This window comes from Nannobrachium achirus (genome assembly GCF_963921795.1).
Source record: "Nannobrachium achirus genome assembly, chromosome: 17".
NCBI lineage: Eukaryota > Metazoa > Chordata > Actinopteri > Myctophiformes > Myctophidae > Nannobrachium > Nannobrachium achirus.
Genome location: NC_137824.1, coordinates 46,861,501 through 46,881,044, shown reverse-complemented (window position 1 = coordinate 46,881,044; position 19,544 = coordinate 46,861,501). Strand labels below are relative to the sequence as shown.

The following is a 19,544-nucleotide window of genomic DNA, read 5'->3' as shown; positions in this document are numbered from 1 at the left end:
GGAGATAGAGCACAATCTAATATGCCGTTATTTATTAGAATTGATGTTCTACAGGAGATGAAGCTGGCTGCCCTTGTTTCACGTCTTTCAAGGTAATGAGACAGAAATGCACAACGTACGTACGTACGCCCGTCCCTGGCTGGCTGGCACGCTCAGGAATGTCAGCACTCGGCACATGCATGCCTTTAGTGCTTCCTGAACCCAGCCCGGAATCCCTCCGGCTTTGGAATTTAAAATACAAGAGTAAAGAAGATAAAAGCACAACAAAAACAAGTGAATGCGTTTATTCTCGTCAGGTTGGTGTAAATACAAGTCCTCGAGTGATCCATATTGTCGTTGTCGGGTGGAAACCTCGTATCTCCAAGTTTCAAATGTGTACGTTCTTTCGCGAAGTAAAGCCCTGCTTCATCATACAAGGCCGTTGCAGTGAAAACAGCAGATCTACAAGCTTAAGCAGATCTCCAAGCAAGCACACAACGCCTCGCGTTGCGAGGCGTTGTGTGCTTGTAGATGTGCTTGTGATGACATGACTTTAGAGATACCGTGTACCGCTTTGCGTAGATAAGAGTAGGGCCAAAAGTGTGACATGACGTGACGGACAGACAGACAGCTGGTGGAGATTTTCACAGTAACTTGTGACCTGACGGTCGCAATAAAGTACATCTCTCCCCCTTGCTGATATTGTCAGCCGCGATGCGGGGACGCCGAGCGAACGTCAGAGACGACCTTTTCCGCCGCATATACTGTAGCCCGGTACATACAGTATCCCCCTCCTCCATAATAATCAGCTATCCGGCATGGCCGTGGTGCAGGTATAGACACACCGGCCCGGAGGATGACGGCTGTCACTGTCGCCCGCCGCCAATCAATCATCCTCTCCTACACCCTGCCACTCTTGACGGGGTTTCTCCACAGCCAGCCGCCGTGCGGCACGTCCAACACCTCGCTTCCTCCTAGCGTGTCACGCTAACGTGCACTTGAATTTGCACAATCTGCATTTGCAGGAACGGCGTGTCGTTCTTTCTGTTAAGGCATGACATGCTGTTGTGTGGACGGTGGCAAACGCAACAGTCGGAGCGACGAGTGCAGAGGGAGATGCAGTCACACAATGGCCAGCAGTAGCCATGGTTCACATGGCGGTCGTCTGTCACAACCATCGTGGATGAACGTTTTTTTGCACGTTCTCCGTATTTGACAGCTCCATAAAAGCTCTGATTTCAAATTTAAAGTGCTTAATATGTACCCCATGGCCCGGATGCTACAACACTGTACGGTCCCACAGAAGTACCCATAAATCTTCCATATTGTGCATAGAAAGTTGAATCCGATCTGTGGCCATTTTCTCAATCTTGTGTATATTTGTCTATCATTTAATATCTCTATGAATTGAGTACAAAAGGACCCCAATGTAAAAAATAAGCCATAGGGCTTTCTTGGGTTTAAATCCTACTAGTAGACCGTGTATCTGAACTGTATGTCGTCTTGTGCTTTTCCTATGCGAACTGCAAAGAGTATTAAATCAATCAATAATTCAATCAATCAATCGATGACTTACTATTTAAAGGGGGTTGACACATAGAAGTAGTCTTCAGATTACAATGGAACATTGGGAGTGAATCTGCAATGGGGCCAGTTCAAGAGCTTAGCTCTGCCAGTCGTGATCAGAAAGAACAGAAAGAACAGAAAGAAGACAAAGAGAGTAGAACAAAGTGAACAGAATAGAACTGCCCATGTAGTGCGTGCGTGCGTGCGTGCGTGCGTGCGTGCGTGCGTGCGTGCGTGCGTGCGTGTGTGTGGGCGTTGCGGTAGGGGTGAGGCGGTGCCATTCAAAACTATTAATAATGATTGTGGTTAACAAGTGCATGTCACTGACACAGTGACACACAGTGTCGCTCACACTTTATATCTGACTGGGGCCTTGAGGCTGTGAAATGGAATGTATGCATTTAAATAGATGGAGCTTTATTGATCCTGCAGGGGAATGCAGTTTTTTATGGCAGTGCAGCAGTTATGAAAAACACAGGACAGACACAGATACAGCTATGAAGAGTAACAAATAATACTATCTACTAATAATTAAAAAATCACACCCAATGTGAAGTGAGCGGCCGTGGCCGTGCTTGCATAACGTAATTGGTGATGTAATATGGCTACACACAGACACACATATTGCTATGGCAAAACGCTGAGGAAAACACATTGCTATGGCAAAACGCTGAGGAAAAGTGGCTACAGACACACGCACAGCCACTCTATGGAGCGGTTTACCACCGCTCAAAAATAAGAAAGGAGTAATTAGGTATTATAAGCAAGGAATTAGGAAAAGAAACAAGGAATAGTGCAGAAATCTTGCTTGGCCCACATCATGAACTCATTAAAACCGGGAAAGCATCCGTGTCATTTCAGATATTAGCTACTATACATACAGTATACAGTAGCAGTAACATTTCAAAGACTATGCTTGTGCTGTATAACAACCATGGCCCGCTTCTGTGACGAACGAGGAACTGCCGAGTCTCTTCTACCAAAACCAACTGCGGACTACTATATCGTCATTGTCGGGCAGAAACCTCATATCTCCAAGTTTCAAATTTGTACGTTCTTTGGCAAAGTACAGCCCTGCTTCATCGTACAAGGCCGTCACACAAAGGTAGTGAAAACAGCAGATCTACAAGCACACAACGCCTCGCACTGCGAGGCGTTGTGTGCTTGTAGATGCAAAACAAACGGTTTTGGACATACATGGTTTTCACCAGACAACGACGATATAGTACAGTTTTTGACCGCGACGGAGGCACCGGCACCAGCAAGCGAAATCGAGTGAGTCGCCGCGCCAAACGTCGTGAAGTTTGCTTGAGCCGACTCGGCGCCGTACGAGTTACATCCCAATAGGCACAGAATCTTAAATCATGTTATGAGCGTTTGCCCCAACTGCCACTCAAAATGGCTACTGGCCAATCACAGCGCGTCCTTGCACAAGTGTATAGGCTTTTAGGTATAGGTATTTCGTTCAAAGAAATAGCAGACCTACAAGCTCAGCTTGTAGGTCGCTGTGAGATTGTACATCTGCCATTTTTGAACATTTTGAAAAATGTTTGAATAATTTTTTTCCACACAAATTTTCTCTTCTTGGGGTCCCTGCCACAAAACATTTTCAGATTGTAGAGACAGTTTGAGAACTACTGGTCTAGAAGGCATGTTTCTTCCTCAGGTCTTAAGTGGTTAAGTATCGTCGTTGTCGGGTGAAAACCTTGTATGTCCAAAACCGTTCGTTTTGTATTTTTCATTTAAAAATGATTTAAACTAGTGAAAACAGCAGATCTACAAGCGTTGTGTACTTGTAGATCTGCTGTTTTCACTACTTTTGTGCGACGGCCTTGTACGATGAAGCAGGGCTTTACTTTGCGAAAGAACATACAAATTTGAAACTTGGAGATACGAGGTTTCCACCCGACAACGACTGTATGCTTACTGTACTCGTGTTTCACAGCAGCAGAGTGCAAGGGGTTGATGAGGGAGGAGACATAAATAGAAGTTTGGAGGCCGTCATTGTTGACATGCAGGCCACTCTCTGTCAGTAGCAGGGGCGTCACAAGGGGGGGGGGGGGGGGGGGGGGGGGGAGTGGGACTGAGATACTAGGGCCCAAGGAGGTGGAGGGGCCTGGAATTGTTTAATACTTTAGCTATTGAAAAATAGCAGATCTACAAGCTCACAGCGCGGCACCGAGCACAACATAATGCCAAAAGGCCTCTGAACAGGGAAGTAAATGGAAACGTAGATGACTAACAGCAGCAGGGGGAACAAAAGAGATGCAATTGGAAAAGGGGACTCTGTGATCGTGAGTCGTAAAGGAAATGGAAATCGTATTCAAGGGTAATAATAGGGTAAGAAAAACGTAATCCCTGGTGCAAAGCATTCACTTGAAGTCCTGTAACACGTAACACTTTGAAAAGACAAGGCTGATTGGAAATGCACTTTCTATTAATGAGCTTTTAATTAGTTAATTAGCTAATTAATGGGTCATTTTAAGGCATGGCAAGTGAGTAGTTATAGGTGAGTAGTTTAGCTTAATTTGGGTCACTAAGACCTAATACATCGTCACTGTCTGGCAGAAACCTTGTATCTCCAATTAAGTTGTTCATCATACTAGGCCGTCACACAAAACTAGCAAAAACAGCAGATCTACAAGCACACAACGCCTCGCGGTGCGAGGCGTTGTGTGCTTGTAGATCGGCTGTTTTCACTAGTTTAAATCACTTTTAAAATGATAAATACCAAACCAACGGTTTTGGACATACAAGGTTTCCACCCGACAACGACGATATATTATTTTTCCAACATGACTGTAATGCATGTCTCAATATTAATATTGCAATTACATTTTCTTTTTGTATCACATTTAGTACACAGCTGGGTAAGACAAGACAACCCACTTCAGACCCAAGAATCACTTCAATTCCTCACAGTCGGAGCTAATGAAGACGGAACATGGGCAATAATCATGAAGAAATACACATTTCCAATACGTAATATACGGCTAATACTTCACATACTTAATAAAAATCCCGCAGTGCAAGGCAATAGGTCTGCGTTCCGCTCGTGTCCGCAAGCTCTTGCAAAAATAGATTGAACCGAGCTCAGTGGGTTCACATGGGGAAAGAAGGATCTCTTGCAGCTAAACTGTAAGAGTGAATCAGGAAACAGCATTCTGGGCAGGGCCACCTCGTGTGAGTTTTAACCCATTTAGGCCTAGAATTATTGAATGCTTTAGCTTTTGAAAAATAGCAGATATACAAGCTCACAGCGCGGCACCGTGAAAATGGTGTGCACATGTTTCTATATATATTTTTCAAGGCAAACTTTTGTAACTCAAATCTCTGCTTCTGGGGGGGTCCCTGAAACAACATATTTTGAGATGGGGGTCTGCGGCCAAATACATGTAATTTTGGGGGTCCTTGACATGAAAAAGTTTGAGAACCACTGATTTAGAGGAAGGATTTAGAAGTCGGGTCAAAGATCGGATATTCAAAGACACATTTTCACGATTTTTCAAAAATAGCAGATCTGCAAGCTCGCAGCTGTGAGCTTGTATATCTGCTATTTTTCAATAGCTAAAGCATTCAATAATGGTTAAAGTGGTTAAAATCTAGCGCGATCTAACGTTCCAGGTATTTGAGTTTTAACGCAAACCTGCTCCAGGTTTTGACTTTGCTAAACGCTCAGGTTAGTTTTTCGGGGATCAAGCATGTCTGGATCTTAGACCCTGAAACGGTGTTGAAGTGAAAGTGATGGGGGGAAAAAAAGCAGGAGAACGATACTACATCAAAGCTCCGGGATGAATCCGAAAGTTGTTCTAAGATCACTCAATGATGGGCAGTAAGCCAAGTCCTTTAAAACGCTGTAGTTCAGGCAGTGTACGACCAACATGCTTATAAGACTATCCATACGTTTTAAATTCACCTGGTGTTATCTAATACACTGTGTATATGTACTGTATGTATGTATGTATGTATGTGTGTGTGTGTGTGTGTGTGTGTGTGTGTGTGTGTGTGTGTGTGTGTGTGTGTGTGTGTGTGTGTGTGTGTGGTGTGTGTGTGTGTGTGTGTGTGTGTGCGTGCGTGCGTGCGTGTGTGTGTGTGTATGTATGTATGTATTGTATGTATGTGTGTATGTATGTATGTATGTATGTAAGTACAGTATGTATGTGCGTATGTATGTATATATATATATATATATATATATATATATATATATATATATATATATATATATATATATATATATATATATATATATATATATATATACTGTATCCACCTGTTTCCGCAAGACTTTACTGTAGCATTATCTGCGGGACACTTCCGGTTAACAGCAGACATACAAGCTCACGTCGCGTCACAGATGCAACCGCTGTGAGCTTGTAGATCGCACTCGGCTGCAACGCCGGAAATGCCGCTCGCCTTCTGCGCAATGCACGATGGGATGTTGGAAAGTTGTGGATATACAGTATATATATATATATATATATATATATATATATATATATATATATATATAGAGAGAGAGAGAGAGAGAGAGAGAGATGGGGAGAGACATACAGCAAAGATCGTCGGGAATGCGACTGAAACCTACGAAGCGTTGCCAAGCTACAATGAGCCAAAGTGCTTTATTTTTTCTTCATTTTTTTGACAATAACAACATAGTCATAAACCAGGGACGCCTGGTTGCCAAAGTGCTTAATGCCGAGTCACGTAGCTCTCAGAGCTGCCCCGTGTGCTCTCCGGCTCCGTTCAAAGCTTAGCGGACTTGACTGTCGTTTGACGTGAGGGGGCAGACACCCTGCCCCAGACGGAGGGCGCCAGCATGACCCTGCTGATGCCAGCCGAGTGGAAGGCAGGCCCGGCGCCACGGGGGTGCCAGAGGGGGCCTTTCACCCTCAAGTTGCAAATCCTGCCCCCTCAGTTTTAAGTTTTATGTCGTCACTGTCGTGCAGAAACTTTGTATCTCCGAGTTTCAAATTTCTATGTTTCATCGTAAAGTAAAGCCCCGCTTTATCTTCCAAGACTATCGCACAAAAGTAGTGGAAATAGCAGATCTACAAGTGTGCTTGTAGATCGTCTGTTTTCACTAGTTTAAATCATTTTTTAAATGATAAATACAAAACCAACAGTATTGGACATACAAGGTTTCCACTCGACAACATCAAAATATATATTGTTTTAATATAAAACTGAACCCATTTTCAACTGCCCCCTCAGTCATTTCATCCTGCAGCCGAGCCTGCATGTGGAAGGCAACGGGGGCGTGGCATGGCGCGTCAGAAACGCCTGGGAGAAAGTCTCCCGATATCACACAATGGCGTGGTCGGCCAGCCGAACGCACCAGACGCACTCTTTGTGACATCGTTTTAGCTCTGGAGACAGAAGGATTAGCTCGGGGTCCAGGGGCCCGTTCCAACAGTGTTCACCAGTCACTTTCTCGCCGAGTAGAGCAATTTAGTGAATGCTGAACATCTGGTCAGTCCGCGAGAATGTCGGAAACCCACTTAGAGCGAAATTAAAACGAATGGGAGCGACCGTGCTAATGATTTCATAAGCAATTTCCCATATTAGTATTTCTAATACTTCACGAGGAAAAACAGATTTAGCACCAGCGCTCCGTCTCCCACATCAGTCATGGCGCGGGCGCCGCCCGCTGATGTAGGAGCACGTGTCACTGTGAACTTGTGGAGGAGCACGTTCTCAAGTTTCAGCGACTGGGAAGCGGGGAAAGAGGACTTTTTTTATCCGCCGTTTCCTGAAAGCATTTGTCCAGCCGCCCCACCCCCACTGTCCAGCCCCTCCCCCCCCCTCCCTCCCTCCCTCCCTACGCATGCCTATCGCCATCCTGGTAAAAGCTAAATGAATTAAACTCATTAAATATGCATTTCATTGTTAATCATTTGAATGGTGAAGCGGATTAGGTCTCAATTTATGAAATTACTTAAGCCCTATATAGCCCCGCACTAAAATAGCCCCTGGAAAATGGCATTTAAACACCACTGGGTACGATCCGTTTCGGAGATAAAAACATATTTCAATGGATATAATTCTCACGATATAAGGGCCATATGTTTGCACCATCTGCCAGTGTTAAAGGATTTGTTGACACAACACATTCAGGCCAGCACTAATCAATATACTGTTATTCTCCGCAGCTTAGGTGTTAAGACCTATAGTTTAGATTAGAAATAATAAAGCCAGAGATCTATTTCTGCCTTTCCACTGCCACAACCCAGCCCTCCTTTTTCAGAATGAATGTGGGGAAATAGTTGGATTAGATTAATAAATAGTGAAAAGAATGAAATAAATGCCTCGCACTGTTATGCCTAGGCCTTATTTTCATCAGCCCTTTTGGATGCCTGATGCCAACCATGCAATATTGATGTGAAGAAGTCCTAACTTCTTCTAGTGTCTTATGAAGTACATATGGAATTCTTCAGCAGGCGGCTGTCAATGCTCCCAGTTGGTTATGTGAGCGAGAGAGAGGAGAGCCAAGGCTCTCTCTCTCTCTCTCTCTCTCTCTCTCTCTCTCTCTCTCTCTCTCTCTCTCTCTCTCTCTCTCTCTCCCAAGGCTGTCAACTGGAAGGAACGGAGGAGAGAATGGAGAAGGCAATCAGGGGCGTCACAATGGGTAGGGGGGGGAAGTGGGACTGAGTTACTAGGGCCCAAGGAGGTGGAGAGGGGCCTTAATTGTTTTATACTTTAGCTATTGGAAAATAGCAGATCTACAAGCTCACATTTGAAAAGTCGTGAAAATGTGTGCAAATCTTTGAATATATGTATTTTTAAAGTGAAAATAAAGTGAAAATTTGCAACTCAAATTTTGCTTCTGGGGGGGGGGGGGTCCCTGGAACTTAATATTTTGAGATGAGGGTCTGTGGCCAAATACATATAATTTTGGGGGTCCTTCTCATGAAAAGGTTTGAGAACCACTGATAGAAACCTAGGTTTTTCAAAAAAGAAAACCTTTGAAGGATTTGAAATATTCAAAGACTTGGCACACATTTTCACGATTTTTTCAAAAAATAGCAGATCTACAAGTTTGCAGCGCTGCACTCGGTGCCACGCTGGGAGCTAGTAGATCTGCTATTTTTCAATAGCTAAAGCACAAACACAAACATTCATGGGGGGGCCGCCCCGCAGTGAATCCTTGTACCCAGGGCCCAGAATGTGGTGCGACGCCCCTGAAGGCAATGCAAAGACGGCTGGAAGATATGCAACACAGAGAACACTGGATACACTGGCATGTGTGTTCCAACCAAAGAGGCTGTGCTAGGAGCAGGGAGCGCTACACACAGGAGACACACAGTAAAAACACCCCAGCAGCATCTCTATAGCCTCCATAACCTGCTGCTGCTGCTTGGCTGAGGTTCAGCCTTCCATCCATAGGTTCCCATATTTCTGTTCTTTTTTTATTCTTTTTTTTAAGTTAAACAGCTTTCAAACCAGCATGATTTTTTTTTCTCTCGCTAAGATTTCCCTGAGACTGTGCCGGGGCAACTATAGAGCACCACAACGTTTGATGGAATGGTACAGCCCGCCACAGTTGCAGAGCCTCTTTAAGACATTTAGAACGGGTACGCATTTTGTGTATTATTATTCATGCTTTAACTATTGAAAAATAGCAGATCTACAAGCTCACAGCGAGCTTGTAGATCTGCTATTTCTTTTAAACGTGAAAATTTGAATTTTGACCCGATTTTGACCCATTCTATAAGTGGTGTCAGTGGTCAATGTCAGTGGTTCTCAAACGTTTTCATGTCAAGGACCCCCAAAATGATATGTATTTGGCCACGGACGCCCCATCTCAAAATATTTAGTTCCAGGGACCCCCAGAATATATTCAAAGATTTGCACACAGTTTCACGACTTTCTCAAAAATAGCAGATCTACATGCAAGCTCGCAGCGCGGCACTCGGTGCCACGCCGCGAGCTTGTATATCTGCTATTTTTCAATAGTTAAAGTGATCCCTGACTAATACGACAAATATGTCTTAAAACATTATAATTGTCCTCTATAACTACAATGTAAAATTAAAAACACCTTAAATATTTTATTTCTTCTAGAAATAGCTAATCTTTCACTCAGTAGGGGAAATGCCTGTCGCAAGTTGATGATGTCATAAATGTCATGTGTCATTTTTATGGCATGCATGTGCAAAAAAAAAAAACACAAACACATTTGAAATATTGATTTGATGCTCATATTACCATAGGAAGTATTAAGTTTGTTTTTATTTTCACATGCATGCCATTAATTCCATAGGGATAGATCACACTTGACATTTATGACATCATCACTTGCGACGGGCATTTCCCCTATTGAGTGAAAGATTAGCTATTTCTAGAAGAAATAAAATAATTGAGGTGTTTTTAATTTTACATTGTAGTTATAGAGGACAATTATAATGTATTAAGGCATATTTGTCGTATTAGGTCAGGGATCACTTTAAAGCATTCAACAATCCTAGGGCCTAAACGGGTTAAGGAAAGGAGAAAAAAAGCCGTCCTCAAGTCGTCATGAAAGTGTACATCTTCAAAACTCCCAAGGTCACGGTATAGTCACGACAGAACAGAACAGGCCCCGGCGAGGTGACGGCCAGGGGAGGGGTTTGGAGGACGACCCCCCCACTCTATCTCCTAGGCTCCAGGCAACCTTGCTTCGTGTCATCCTGCATATTTTATTCATGCGAAAGAGGCTTATTATGGCATTCAGACACCGAGATCAAAATCTACTCTGGCAGAAATATTTAATATAACACCTACTTCTTCTCTACACCACCCCTCTCTCTCATCTGGTTAGCCAGGGAGGGAGAGAGAGAGAGAGACGGAGAGAAGGGAAAGACATGCAGCCTTCTTCAGCTCAGCCATGCTGGATTATTAAAAGTGAAGCTTTCAAAGAGGTCACCGCTCAGGAGAGAGGCGGGGGGGGGGGGGGGGAGAGAGAGAGAGAGAGAGAGAGAGAGAGAGAGATGAGAGAGAGAGAGAGAGAGAGAGAGAGAGAGAGAGAGAAAACTTGCACGCATCAATTATCTGGGAGAGTTTGTGGCGCGCTGAAGAGTGTCTTGTCACATTTCCTCGACGTGGTGAGGAAGCCACGCCGGCGGAGGTCCTTCCTCGGCTGCCGCTGACATTTAGAAGCCGGTGAGTTGTGGAAATCCTCCTTCTCTGTTTTGTCACGGACATTGGACAAAAAAAAAAGGACCCAACGCTGACTGCCCCCTCAAAACCCCCCTTAAGCCATTCAGGCCGAGAATTATTGAATGCTTTAACTGTTGAAAAATAGCAGATATACAAGCTCGACAGCGCGGCACCGAGTGCCGCGCTGCGAGCTCGTAGATCTGCTATTTTTGAAAAAAGTCGTGAAAATGTGAGCAAATTTTTCGGTATATGTTTTTCAAAGTAAACTTGTCTAACTCAAATCTCTGCTTCTGGGGGGGTCCCTGGGGGGTCCCTGGAACAACATGTTTTGAGATGGGAGTCTGCGGCCAAATAAATGTCATTTTGGGGGTCCTTGAGATGAAAAAGTTTGAGAACCACTGATTTAGAGGAAGATTTAGAAGTCGGGTCATTCAAAGACTTGCACACATTTTCAAGTTCTTTTCAAAAATAGCACATCTACAAGCTCGCAGCGCGGCACTCGGTGCCACGCTGTGAGCTTGTATATCTGCTATTTTTCAACAGTTAAAGCATAAAATAATGGTTAAAGTGGAACGCGACTCGGGCGCGTTCCAGTTCTTTGAGGCTTAAGGCTTTCGGAGCTCCCGTCTCAATGTCATCGGGTTGTAACAGGACACAGCCCGGCGAGTCTAACTCTCCGGCTAATTTGTCACGTCTGAATAAACTGCAGCTTATGCGCTGATCAATAGCGGGGTTTTTTTCTTTTCTTTTTTATACCGCCACCGACCGCGCTGGAGGAGAACGCCGCTATTCCAAATGATTAAGAAGAAGCGAAACAAAAAACCAGACAGACAGGTGCACACACGCACGCACGCACACACGCACGCACTTCGGTTCAGACTGAATCAAACAGGCGCGTCGGAAACGTCTAACTCCTTGGCGGCGTTAATTGCAGGTGAACACAAAGAAGGGGATGAGAGAGAGAGAGAGAGAGAGAGAGAGAGAGAGAGAGAGAGAGAGAGAGAGAGAGAGAGAGAGAAAAGAAAGACACTAAGGTGCACTCGGTCCTGTTGGGGATGGTAGTATGATCTGTCAAGCCTCTACTACTGCTCCACAAAAGCACTCAACCTCAGATGACTGTCTTTACATGTGACCTACATCTTGCGTGTGTGTGTGTGTGTGTGGGGGGGGGGGGGGGAGCTAGGGATGGGACGATAAGCGATAAGCGATTATCGTTTATCGTGGATAAAAAACACTCACAATAATCGTATCGTAGAGATTCAATATATTTGTGATATCCGTCATGCACTGGATCAATTCACCTTTTTATTTGCCGAGCTGCATATCCGGTACCACTTAAACCCTCTATAATTGGTAAAAGGTACTTATAATATACGTACTTGACGTCTTTTTTTCTCACTCTCTATCAAATGTCTTTGCAAAAAATAGCTGATCTACAAGTTGCGATGCGTGTGAGCTTGTAGATCTGCTATTTTGTGGCAAATGTTCTGCCACAGGATAATGGATTTTGAATATCGCAATAATATTGTAAATCGCGTTTTCTTTGGTCACAATAATCGTGATATGAAACGTTCATATCGTCCCATCCCTAGTGTGGGGGGGCTGCATTACGTTGGGGAAGGGAGGGGGGAGGAGGAGAGGAGGAGGGGGAGGGGGTCTCAACAGAAGCCCCTCTGTGTTGATTTAGTTCTACTTCCTGTGGCTGCAGCAACAGCGGCGGCAGCAGCAGCAGCATCGCTGCACGGCAGCAGGCGACATTCGCCTCAGCAGAATCTCTATAAAACGCAACCGGGGCTAATGTGCCTGTGGAGGTTGTTGTTGTGGAGTGGGTGGGTGGTGTGTGGGTGTGGTGGTGTGTGTGTGTGTGTGTGGGGTGGGTTGGTGTTTGGCGTGTCTCTCCGCGCGAGGGTAAAAGATTCAAATAGACGCTAAAAATAGCAGAGCGTCGCTGTAAATGGTAAATGGTAAATGGTGCATTTATATAGCGCTTTTAATCCAAAGCGCTTTACATAGATTGTGCATTACATTCACCCATTCACACACACATTCATACACCGGTGGCGGAGGAAGCCATGCAAGGCACCAACCTACTCACCGGAGGCAATTAGGGGTTCAGAGTCTTGCCCAGGGACCCTTCGACATTAACTCAGGGGGAGCCCGGATTCGAACTGGGAACCCTTCGGGATTTATACCCTTCGTGCTCTAATGCCAGTTTCTCTACCCCTGAGCTATGCCGCCCCCGGGTGGAGTCCTGGTATATTGGACGCGGTTGGAGCAGAAACCTCTTAACTCCATAGTCTAACTTTTCTTGAATTAATGTCCCACACTGTACGTGATCATACAATAGGCCTACAGCATCACTCAAAATTATCAGAAGTATCAGATCTGCAAGCTGGAAACGCGACGCGAAGTGGCACGTTTTGAGCTTATAGATCTGATACACTGTTGCACGACAAAGTGCAGTAGATCAATAATCCAAAAAACAACAACACAAAGATATGAAATAATATGGAGATTTACGAGGTTTCGGCCCCCGACAGCAATGATAATCCGCCTTATTGTTTATTCGGGGGAGACACTACAGAAGCTGCCATGTGGGAGGGAGAGAAGTGCAGGATTCCTTCACACATCAGCTGAAAAGATGACTCCAGTGCCACCACCCGGCAACCACCACCCACCCACCCAGCACCCACCCACCCACCCAGCACCCACCCACCCAGCACCACCCAGCACCCTCCCCCTCCCCCCTCCGTTTCCGTGGTGACGTACCTTTGTTCATGTCAATCAGCTGCTTCTTCTTCTGCTGCCGCTCCTGCTTCTCGCGCTCCGCTTTCTCCTTCGCCAGCTTGGCTCTCTTGATCTTCTCCTCCATCTCCCTCTTCTTGAGGTTCTCCTTCATCGCATCCTGGAGACGCACGCACACACACGCACACACACGCACACACAGACACACACACGCACACACGCACAGACACAGACGCACGCACGCAGAATCACAATGGAGGTCCCGTCAGTCTCTCTCTCGCCGTCTCCACAAAAAACGTGCGGTGGTCGCGAGGAGGAAGCGAATCCATCAGCAGATTTATTTCCATTCAGAGCACGAGTTTGATAGTTAAAAGCTAAGCTGGTGGAATAAACTATATCGTCACTGTCGGGCAGAAACCTCGTATCTCCCAAGTTTCAAATGTGTAAGTTTTTTCGCCAAGTAAAGCCCTGCTTCATCATACAAGGACGTCGCACAAAAGTAGTGAAAACAGATCTACTAGATCTTCTGTTTACACTAGTTTGAATATTTTTTTTAAATGATAACGAAAAAACAAACGGTTTCGGACATACAAGGTTTCCACCCGACAATGACAATATGCACCGTGCCTTGTATAGAGTGAGCGTGTGCGTGCTCATTATTAAATACCTTCTTACATGGTAATGTTATGCTTCCAGTGCAACCGTTCTTCTTTCAGATGCTCAGAACAACACACACCGGTCAATAATACATCAATGTGCCACATTATAGTGGGTGTGTTACATACAAGACATACAGGCCTATATATAGAGTATACTATATATATGTATATATATATATATATATATACTGTCGGGTAGAAACCTCGTATCTCCAAGTTTCAAAAGTGTACGTTTTTTTCGCAAAGTAAAGCCCTGCTTCATCATACAAGTCCGTCGCACAAAGGTAGTGAAAACAGCAGATCTACAAGCACACATGCCTCGCACCGCTGCTAGTTTTTGGCAAATGTTCCGCCCCAGGATAATGGATGTCGGGTATATTTTGATTATCGCGATAATATTGTGAATCGCGATTTCTTTGGTCACAATAATCGTGACATCATTTTTAAAATGATAAATGCAAATGAAGAGTTTTGGACATACAAGGTTTCCACCCGACAACAAATATATATATATATATATATATATATATATATATATATATATATATAATTATATATATATATATATATATATATATATACACACACACTGTATATATGGTGTGATGGGAGTTGACGTATATTCCTTTGAAAAAATATGAGTAGGAGCTGTCAGCCAGTGTTGTCAGTCTCTGAGGAGTGAGACAGAGAGAGAGCAAGAGAGAGCAAGAGAGAGAGAGAGAGAGAGAGAGAGAGAGAGGAGCCCTGGCTGAAGGTATTGTAAAAAAAAAGAAAACGTTTTCATTTTAGGCACAGATTCAGCTCCTCACACAAATGCTTCATTTTGCTTTCCCTTGCCGGGAGAGAGGGACCAGATACCACCCTGTGACCTTTAGAGAGCCAGCACATGCACCTGTGGCGCAGACCTTGACAGGACCTACTGTAGGTGTGTGTGTGCGTGCGTGCGTGTGCGCATGCCTTCACATGCGCACGCATGCATACTGTATGAGCATGTGCCGTGCCTCTGTTCACAGTTCACACGCAGGCACGCACACAGGTCTTTGTTTGGCTGCGTTGCATGTTGCATGAGCTTCCTCGCTCAGACCCTCTGCGTGCATGTTTGACGCGCGTGTGTGTGTGTGTGTGTGTGTGTGTGTGTGTGTGTGTGTGTGTGTGTGTGTGTGTGTGTGTGTGTGTGTGTGTGTGTGTGTGCGTGCGTGCGTGCGTGTCAGTGAGTGAAGGCACACACACACACACACACACCCCTGCCTCCTCCACACAGTGATATAATAAGTGGCGACAGTGGGCCCCCGTCTCGGTGCCCCTGTGGTCCTGACGCGTGTGTCGTGTTGGCTGCTAAGACAGGAGGATTACAGGGAGCGTGGGGATGGCAGCAGGGGAACAACAGCTCATCATGCCAGTCAATAGCAGAGCTTTAGCTTCATGTCCAAGGACACGAGCCCTCATTGTCACCGTGCCCTTGTCGGATGACAAGGACGAAGACGGGAGGAGAGGAGAAACAGACACACAGAGTGAGACAGAGAGAGAGAGAGAGGGAGAGAGAGATGACGAGAGAGTGGCATGTGTGATGGTGGCGGAGACCAGAGCGAGACGGTAATAGAGAGGCAAAGTGAAAGAGACAGACGGCAAGGCGGAAACTTGTAGATCAGCTATTTTCGGTGCACAACACCGACGCACAACAAGTATAAATCAGCCATATTGCCTCAGGCCGTGTGTGCATAATGTTAGTGAGTGTGTGTGTGTGTGTGTGCGTGTGTGTGTGTGTGTGTGTATAATTGTGCGTGTGCCCCACTGATCAACTATCAAGACGCGTTAAGGCATTATATCTTCCCTCCTGGTTTGAGAGTGGTTGAACGATCGCGCATCAAGCGAACCTTTTTAATGCCGTTATCAAGGTCACGCTCACGCCGGAGTGCCGTGTGAACAGCTCTAGATATACCAGGCTATTGAGTGCTCTGTGCCACTTTCCATAATGATGGGCTGTTGGAATCTGAGTGGATGAGAGCTGAGGCATTGTCTGAGCCCCCCCTCCCATATCCGATAATGAAGCTGTTAACTAATGCATTTTTTTCACACATTGTTTAAGAGTGCTAAGCAGGATCGGCAGGCACGGATCAAATTGATTCCTATCCCGGTCCGCTGACTGGATTCAATTCATTTTGGGGGTAGAATGACGGCCAGCGGTGGCTTTGGTACTCAAAGTAAAAGTACCGATACCACCGTGTAGAAATACTCTGTTACAAATAAAAGTCCGGTATTCAAAATGTACTTGAGTAATAGTACAAAGGTATTCACATTAACATATCGTCGTTGTCGGGTGAAAACCTTGTATGTCCAAAACCGTTCGTTTTGGCATTTATCTTTTGAAAAATGATTTAAACTAGTGAAAACGATGAAGCAGGGCTTTACTTCGCGAAAGAACATACACATTTGAAACTTGGAGATACAAGGTTTCCACCCGACAATGATGATATACTTGTGCACTGGGGGTAAAGGTACTCATTTAGCAGAATGTCTCAAGTTTCCAAATGTATTAAAAATGCTTAGAAAATAGCAGATCTATTTTCAAATAGCCTAAGTATGCACAGGTCTGAAATGGTTATGTAGTAATAATCATAATTTACAAAGCAACTAGTAAAGTTATCAAATAATTGTAGTGGAATAAAGAGTATTTGCCACTGAATTGTAAACCCTAAAAGTCAAAGTATTGAAACACTCCAGTAAGGTAGAAATACCTCAAATATATACTTAAGTACAGTACTTGAGCAAATGTACATATTTTTTTTATTTACTTTACACCACTGATGCTCAATATCCAAGAGTGCAACTCGCGAGATAAATTATGCACATTACAAATAAAGTCCTGCCGGCAAAAAACTTTTAAAACACACAAGCGATTCTGACTGTAAACACGATTACGCAACATTAATTATCGCAGCCCCTTGATCAAACATACATACACCACCGTTAATTACCACGGCAACAAATATGTTAGTCAATATAACGTTTTCATTTTTTTTTTGGTATTCTTCCTTCCACATTCTCTTTGACATACTCTATTGCCTTTAGCAGCGTCTGATTATATCTGGTCCCTGTTTCCTTGGAGGCAGGGGCGTCACACCAAATTCTGGGCCCTGGGTACAAGGATTCACTGTGGGGCCCCTGTGCTTTAACTATTGAAAAATAGCAGATATACAAGCTCACAGCGCGGCACCGAGTGCCGCGCTGCGAGCTTGTAGATCTGCTATTTTTGAAAAATCGTGAAAATGTGTGCCAAGAAACCTATGTTTCCATGTCAGTGATGCTCAAACTGTTTTCCATGTGAAGGATCCCCCATCTCAAAATATTTAGTTCCAGGGACCCCCCCAGAAGCAAATTTTGAGTTACAAATGTTCACTTAAAAAATACATATATTCAAAGATTTGCGCACATTTTCACGACTTTTCAAAAATAGCAGATCTACAAGCTCGCAGCGCGGCACTCGGTGCCGCGCTGTGAGCTTGTATATCTGCTATTTTTCAATAGCTAAAGTTACTAGGGCCCCTCCACCTTGGGCCCCGGTAACTCAGTCCCACTTTCCTACCCCTTGTGACGCCCCTGGGTGCCGTTATGTTGGAGGAGGGTTTTACAAGAGATAAACAATCCTCGAGGGATATTCCGAAGGAATCCGTGCAGAGAGGGGGGACCGGATTTCAGACTCGTCCAGAGCGGAGGACAATAAAATAGGCTGCCCTCGAGGAGAGGAATAAAAACACCAACAAGGTTGCCTGACAATAGGGCTGACGGGGAGAGGAGAAAAAAAAAGGAAAAGAAAAATCCATGGGCCCTTTTACACACACAGGTGGATTCTACTCAAGATCAAAGCACAATATGCAGTTAGAGATGGGACGATACGCGATATTATCGTTTATCGTGATAAAAAACACTCACGATAATCGTATCGTGGAGATTTAATTTATCGTGATATCGTCCTCCGTCATGCACTGGGATCAATTCACCTTTTATTTGCCGAGCTGCATATCCGGTACCACTTAAAGTTACCCTGTATTGGTAAAAGGTACTTATACGTACTTGATACAGTCTTTTTCTCACTCTCTATCAAATGTCTTTGCCAAAAAATAGCCGATCTACAAGCTCGCAACGTGTTGGGAGCTTGTAGATCGGCATTTTTTTGGCAAATGTTCCGCCCCAGGATAATGTTTTTTTATTATCGCGATAATATCGTAAATCACGATTTTTTTGGTCACAATAATCGTGATATGAAATTGTCCTATCGCCCCATCCCTATACGCAGTGTCGTCTAAAGGCAGGCCAAGAAAGCGGCGCTGCTTTTTCTGCCTTTCTTAACTCATTAAATGCCAGGCCCGAGTTTCCCGAGTTATTTCAGTACCCCCAGGATGCCACAGCCCAAGTTTCCCGAGTTGGCAGCCATTTTGAAGAAAAAATCCAAAAATGCCTAAAATGTATTAGGCATGATCGCAATCGTGAAATTGCATGTTTAGCCCCATAACAAACGCATCTTTCAAAATGGCAGCCATGTTTGTGTGTTTTGTTTGACTTTGAAGGCTTCTATCTCATGAATGCCTGAACGGATTTCCAAGCGGATTTTTTAGTTTGAAAGCTGTGAAAAAGTACTGCATGCAAAGTACTGCATGATCTAGGCATGGGCTAAAAATTGATCCGTGCACTAGAAATTTAGGAACGTGGCATCCTGGTACTTGGCGGCCATCTTGAAAAGGCATCAAACATCATCTGTTGCTCCACGGTGACGCAGCATATTGCTTTAGTTAAAAAGCACAATGTGTTCTGGGGAGCTGGCTCGTTGAGACTAAGCTTCTCATCTTTTTTTTTTTAATTAAAACATAACAATTAATATGTAGATTGGATTTATTTATTTTTAATGAGAGAAAATGCCTGACTGATGAAAGAGTTTGAGATAACGGCTGATTGACATCACCTGCTGCCGGTGCAAAACCAGATCTGCTCTACATGGGCAGTGGGAGAGAGGGAGGGGGGAAGGGGATCATTTTGTGACTAAAAAGGCCTGGATCAAAGCATGGCAGGTCAATGCAACACACACACAACAAGACCCCAAACACTTCTATGTAGATTAGTTCAATTACTGTAGCTTCGTCTTGGCAGCTGATACCAATCACCTGTGATATGAAGTCTTGCAGTATTGGTTTGTGTTGTGATATGAAGTCTAGCAGTAACCACAAGTTTCCGCGGGAGTTTACTGGAGACTATCAGGGCCAAACTTCCGGGTTTAACAGCAGACATACAAGCTCACGTCGCGTTGCAGATCGATGCAACCCGTTGTGAGCTTGTAAATCGGCGGCGGAACATCGGTGCAGACGTTTGCGCAATGCACTATGGGGCGTAGGAAACTCGTGGATACTTTTGTTTGGTTTCTTTAACCACCGGGGTCCCCTAGGGCAGGGGTTTTCAAACTTTTTG

At 44.5% G+C, this 19,544-nt stretch overlaps 1 protein-coding gene across 1 annotated transcript in view; it reads right to left on the bottom strand.

Moving 5' to 3' along the window:
- diaph2 (diaphanous-related formin 2) overlaps positions 1-19,544 on the bottom strand; it is a 765,099-nt gene that overhangs the window by 75,846 nt on the left and 669,709 nt on the right. Inside the window, exon 27 of the mRNA XM_080745541.1 lies at positions 13,453-13,588. Coding sequence (XP_080601667.1) covers positions 13,453-13,588 — 136 coding nt within the window. The remainder of the gene's footprint in view (positions 1-13,452; positions 13,589-19,544) is intronic.